The 7038-nt window shown below is 33.9% G+C and overlaps 1 protein-coding gene across 1 annotated transcript in view; it reads left to right on the plus strand.

The window, feature by feature from the left end:
• The window catches only part of LOC106881657 (probable serine/threonine-protein kinase ndrD), a 163153-nt gene extending 157300 nt beyond the window's left edge, over nt 1-5853 (plus strand). Inside the window, exon 2 of the mRNA XM_052971921.1 lies at nt 2646-5853. Coding sequence (XP_052827881.1) covers nt 2646-3735 — 1090 coding nt within the window. The 3' untranslated portion in view covers nt 3736-5853. The remainder of the gene's footprint in view (nt 1-2645) is intronic.
• The last annotated feature ends 1185 nt before the right edge of the window (nt 5854-7038 follow it).

Consider the following 7038-nt stretch of genomic DNA (forward strand, 5'->3'; position numbering starts at 1 on the left):
TATATGATGTCACACGCACGGTGCCGTCTTTTGTTACGGCCACACTGATCAGCTGCCCAGATAGTGACGGGTCTAAGGGCCTGATTCTGATCTATGTGTGATGTGGCTTGGTGTTAACAAACAAATTTTATAGGGCCCAGTGTAATAATTTCCCTGGGGGGGGGGCTGGAGTTAACGCACACATACACACAAACACACACGTATCCATATATATTCCAAAGGGACCAAGAGACCTATTGGTTGTTGGTCCAGTTCACTGCTCAGCCTAAAGTGACCTGGGTTTCGTGAACACAAATATCTTTTCTATATGTGTTCATTCTATATACATATACCTATATGTATTGTCAGCTGCGTTGATTTATCATATCATATATTAATCATCATCTAGTGGTCTTATCTGAGAAGGATTGGCACCATCGGTAGAGCAACAGAAAAAATAAAATTGTAGGCTATTTTTTTTGCAGCATACTACGTACTGAGTTCAAATCCCGCTGAGGCCATCTTTACATTTTATTCGTCTTGGCACGACAAATACTACTGTGAATGGTATCGTTCTCTTTCTGATAAAAATCCAGGGCTTCTGGTCTGAGCTACAAACCATTCTTAGAAAACATTTTTTGTAGTCCTAACATTATCGTATCATTAATGCATCTATATTTGAGAGTACAAAATACATATATATATATATAATTCAATTATTTCATATAATATAGGAATTTCTGTGATTTTGTTAGCTTTAATATGCAAGGATGTTTGTTGTGTATTTTTTGTTGTCATAAATTATGTTAATTCTATTTACTTTTTCTGTTACTTGTTTCTTTATATTATTATTATTATTATTATTATTATTATTATTATTAGCATTATTATTATTATTATTATTATTATTATTATTATTATTACTATTATTATTATGGCATGCTTATGTTTTTTTGTATTTTTGTTTAATATTTATTGAATTTATTTTTCCTTGTGTGTGTGCGTGTTTTTATATGTTTGTACACATATGTGTGTGCATTTGTGTTTGTATGTGTATGTATGTATTTATGTATGCGTGTATGCATGCATGTACGTGTATGTATGTATATGTGTATGTGTGTGTATATATATATATATATATATATATATATATATATATATATATAAATATATTTAATAAATATAAGAGTATTTAATAAATATATGTATATATCTGTGTGTGTGTGTATGTGTGTGTGTGTGTGTGTGTGTGTACAACACGCCGTACGAACATATTTGCAATTCTGATTTAGTTGTGCTTTTTCTTTCGCTACAGAAACTCGGCTTACATATGAATAATTAGATAATTAAATAATTAAATAAATCCATAACTACCTAAATAAACAAATATATGAATACAGAAAAACTATATAAATGTAAATTAATTAAATGTGAAACCTGAAATCTTCCTCTACTACGTGGAAGAGATTTCGTGAAGGCAAGCAAAATGCCAGACGCTATTTTTTTTTATACACCGTGGGGAATAGTCCAAATATATATTAGAAGTGTTTGTTTAGAGATATACTGCAAAATTTAGCTAGAATTAGAATGGTCCTGATTTCAGACATAAGGAAATTTGTATCGAAGATTACGACCAGAATACCGCTTGTATAGCGATCTTCGTTTATCATGGGTCCTTAGTTGCAAAGCAAATGGGGTAAAAATCTCCCAAATAAAAAGAAACGTCAAAACAACGTTTTGCATGTATCCGTGATAAATGAATAATTAGGGAAAATAGGTTTCGTCCCGAGAACCTATGTTGTCTTGAGAATTGTCTCTGGTCGCTGGGACGCGCTTTTGCGTTCCCGTCAGAATCATTGACTGATTACTGACCCCATCTTATCACTATTTTAAATCAGCGAGATATTTCATCACGAATATTGCAGGACAACGTAGACAACGAATGTGTGATAAACAAGGGCATACGTGCACGCGCGCGAGCACACACAGGCACAGACACACACACAGACAAAAACACACACACAAACACGGTGAGCTGGCAGAATCGTTAGCACGCCGGGCGAATTGCTTAGCGGTATTTCGTCAGCCGCTACGTTCTAAGTTCAAATTCTGCCGAGGTCGACTTTGCCTTTCATCCTTTCGGGGTCGATTAAATAAGTACCAGTTACGCACTGGGGTCGATATAACCGACTTAATCCGTTTGTCTGTCCTTGTTTGTCCCCTCTGTGTGTAGCCCCTTGTGGGTAGTAAAGAAATAACACACACAAACTCATTGATAGATCTACCTCATTACATTGTACGAAACGTTGGTGGAGTTACGTTTTGGTGGGGTTACGTGTTTGCTCGTTTCAGGATACATAACATAGAGTTAAGAATAGGCAAAAGGAATTGAGAGAGTGAGAGAAAGAAAACCAGATAGAGAGGCAGATAGATAAATAGATAGACTAACAGTCAGACGGACGGACCGGACAGAATGACAGATATACTGTGTGATAGTTTGTGCGATAGGGAATAGTAGAGAGAAGGAAGGAGACCGAATGTGTGTGAGTGGATGCGTTTGAACCAGAGGCAATGAGAGAGAGAGAGAGAGAGAGAGAGGAGGAGAGAGAGGAGAGGTGAGAGAGATGACAGTGTAGATACTATATGAGTAAATATCTTCTATGCAGGAGGCCGGCTGGCCAAGAACATTCCGATAACATCCACATCAGCATTGACGATGATGACGACGATGACGATAACGACAACAACATCAACAGCAACAACAACAACAACAACAACAACAACAACAACGACGATGACCAAGACCACGATGACCTTGACCTTTGTCCCGATGACTCTGCGCACCAAGACCTTCTTCGCCAACGCCAACAACTCCACCTTCATCAACAGCATCATCTGCTCTTTCTTCACCACCACCAACAGCAGCAGCAGCAGAAGAAGCAACAAGGAAAGCAGCAAAAACAAGAACAAACCGAAGAGAAACAACCACAACAATTCGAAGAACACCATCAACACCTTCCTCATTTCCCCCGCTTCCATCTTACCAAACAGCAGCAGCCAGAACACAACCATCATCATCACCATCACCATCATCTTCATCAAGACCTTCATTTCCCTTTCAACCTTCACCTCAGCAACCTCCAGCACAAAAAACTCACTACCACCACTACTACTATCACGACTAATAACACGCCTACAACTACTACTACTACTACTACCAGTAGCAACATCGACAGCAGCAGTAACAGCAACAACAGTATCGACAGCTGCAGCAACCACAGCAACAGCAGCAGTAACAACAACAACAACAACAACAGCAACAGCAACAGCAACAATAACAACGACCTCAAAAATGGTGGTAAAATCAAAAGCATCAAAAGTATTATAAGTGATGCTAGTAACCAACAGCAACAACAACAACAACCACAGTTACCACAGCAACATCCTCAGATCTTCTGTTTTCCCAATCATCAACACCACAACAGCAACCATCACCATTATAACAACAACAATAACAATAACAAAACAGAATACCAATATGTAAGCCAACGAGAGTCCTCGAAACAGGACAGAGAGAAGGAAAACGATAAACCGGAAACACGTGACCGGCAAATAAAATATCCTATAAATGAGAGTAAATCAGATGACGAAGATGAAGAAATTGAAGTGGATGTTGTTGACGACAGACATCCAATAACAACCACACCTTTGTCAATATTCTGCCAGACTGTAGCTGGTACCGTTGTGCGACGATAAGATTTTTCTCTGCCGAATGTTCGGTTCGGTTTCGATTCTTAGTTGCATTTCTCGCACATCGTTAGTACCATTGTTAATGGCACAAAACAAAACGTCTCATATTCGTATGTTCTCCCTCTCAGATTCTCCTGATCCATCCTTCTTTGCTATGCCAAATGATTATAATGAAGTACAGTGGATGGATACTGTAGTACGAGTTTGAAGTTCCAGGTGGAAAAGACGGCTCTATAATCTGGTTTCGCTTACTAGACAGAGACACTTCACTTCATAAATATCAGTGCAGCCCCCCCCCCCCAGGAAAGGTTTGGATGCTACATATTACCATCTTCCTCTCCTAACGATTTCTGTCTGCTCATACCAACAAATGACTGTAAGAGCAAATTTATGGAATATAAGTTGCTGATCATGGTTCTATAGAAACAAAAGTTTTCTAGGCGTCAGCTTGCCATTTTGACTTTTCAATTAATTTCTATTTTAGAATTTGATTTCATTTGAAATTTGAAATATTACCTCAAAATATTTAATTCAAAAGGACTTTAAACGAAATTACGCATACACATTTATACACACATATAAATTAGCTGTATACACTTAATGACATGAGTGTATGTTTGTGTGTCTAGGTGTATGTATGTGTTTGTTCTCAATTATATGTGTTATATAAACATGTTTATGGTCAGTAAAAAAGAGTGTATACATACAACCTTTAAATACATGCATCACATATCTGTTATTGCTAAAATTCGGTTGTTTAACCTAACAGTGAATATAAATGTGCCAATGATTTTATAATCTATATAAAAGAAAACAAACATTCAAAAGCATACACACAATACACGGGGTCGGATCACGTGATATTATAGAACTAACTCTTCATGTAGAGTTTTCATTTTGTGTTCAATCTCCAGATGGAATCACTTTAAAACAACATTAGTAACACTGACGAGAAAATCAGGAATTTCACAACGGATCTAGCCTTGTAAATATGAAATATAACCTCTGTATAAATTCTAGTTGAAAAATAACTTACAATTATTTATTATGGTTCGAAAAATGAGTTATGCCATGTTTCTCGAAGGTGCCTAGCACTGTGGGTGAAGAGTATCAAAATTCTTTATTATGATTTTGAAAAACTTTAAAAAAATTGATAGAAAAATATAAAAAAAAATGATGCAAAATAAGTATATACATGTGTGCGTGGTTGCGTGTGTTTGTGTGCATGTATATATATATAGTTATATATAGTAGCTGAAAAGTGTACAAAGATGATTTTTATATTAATTAGACAGACAGTTAATTAGTTAAATTTGTATGGAAAGCGTAGGGTTGATTGGATGAAACCCATTGTGAAATTGGTAATTATTTTGTTTCTCTCAGAGGAATGGAATTTAAAAGTTGACTTCCATGACATTTGAACACTGTCTTGTAAATGTTCCCTGCAGTTGTGAATTAAAAGTATAAATAAACAATATGAAATATTCCAAAGCTAATCAGAGTAAAGAAATGGTAATGAAAGTAGACTAAAAGCAAAGCTGACGAAGAACGAAAATACAAAAACAAGAGAAAAAAAAGAGAGAAAAATTGGCACGATTGAAGAATACGACGGTGGTATTGGTAAATATCCAAACATGAAAATTGATAATAAAAACAATTAAAAAATTAATAAAATATTCCAGAATGTAAATATTACATTTAGAATGATTTTGTTAATTTCTTTTAGTCTATTGATTCTATAGATGCTTAAATATCCGTCAATTGTGCTTCGTTTGGAGAAGAATAAAATTTATGAACTCTATGAAGAATATAAGAATCTAAAGTCTTACGTTTGTCATAAAAAAAAACATTAAATATGTACACAATCATATACATATACATTTTTACAAATCCAGAAGATTATATACATTTCATACATACATGGTTATGTATTACATATACAGACATACGAATAGAGATTGAATCTGTATAAACAAAAAAATAACGATCCTGAAATTCGAATCACTCGTATCTGTTTTTTCCTTTTTTTTTACCTGCTTCTGCATCAATGCATGTATGATTTTTTTTTGTTCATCTATATGAGTACCTGCCAAAAAACAATAGGTTGTAATAAATGTATATAAATATATAAATATATATGTATATGTGTGTTTGTAATTAGTGGTTTATTTTATAGCATGTCATTCGCTGTCAATATGTTCTGTTGAAAACTAAAGTACAAGATGAATGGAACAGAAAAGAAATATTGAAGATTGTACAGAAAATAGGAAAAAAGGAAAGCCAAGTTTAACTAATACCAATAGACATATATACATACATATATACACACACACACATACAAATATATATATATATATATATATATATATATATATATATATGAAACTGTAAAAATGAATAAGTCGCGATAAATACCCAATATAAAATAGTATGAATGTATGACGAAAAATAAAGATAATACAAGATAAAATATAATAAATTAAAGTGGTATTACGTTATTTTAATATGGTTAAATTAAACAAACATTTGTGGAAAGAAGGAACGACATAGAATTAGAAGAAAATTGTTTTATCGAAGCAGAAACATATAAATGGAAATTATGATGGCAGTGACATAGCGATGCAACTGCTGCTGGCGATGATGATGATGATGATAATGATAATAATGTTGATGATAATTATAAAATAAGTCATAACGATAACAACGATATCAGCTATATACTCCTCCTCCTCCTTCTCATCATCATCATCATTATTGTTGTTGCTGTTATCATTAATGCAGAAATGAAATAAATTTATGAAATTTTTACAAAATAAAAGACATAAATTATATTGAAGGAACGAAATTTGCAAAGAGACATCCAGTATGGCAGAACTAATTTCATAGCGAAACATCAAAACATGGCGGAATAATGGTTGTTTGATTTCAATGTGTTCCAATTATTATTGTTTTTTTTTTATTCTAGCTATTTTTGTTTTTGTTGTTGTTCATTTGTGATTTTATGAGGTTTTGTTTCTGTACATTATATTGTTGTTACAAATATTTAAATTTTCACATAAATATCTTACGATGAATTCAAAACATTTAAAAAGACACTGCGTGTCATATTTGTATGCACGCATGCATACAAATATACGTACGTGCATACATGCACAAATACATACATGTATACGGAGGAACATATGCTTATGTACATTCGCAAAATACTTTGTGCATGTAATTCTGTGGTGTAAGAAGCGATATTGCCGCTGATATACCTCGGTTATAATAAACATGGTGGCAAATGAAAATGCGTATATATATATATAT

The sequence above is a fragment of the Octopus bimaculoides genome, chromosome 11 (assembly GCF_001194135.2).
Source record: "Octopus bimaculoides isolate UCB-OBI-ISO-001 chromosome 11, ASM119413v2, whole genome shotgun sequence".
NCBI classification, from domain to species: Eukaryota; Metazoa; Mollusca; class Cephalopoda; order Octopoda; family Octopodidae; genus Octopus; species Octopus bimaculoides.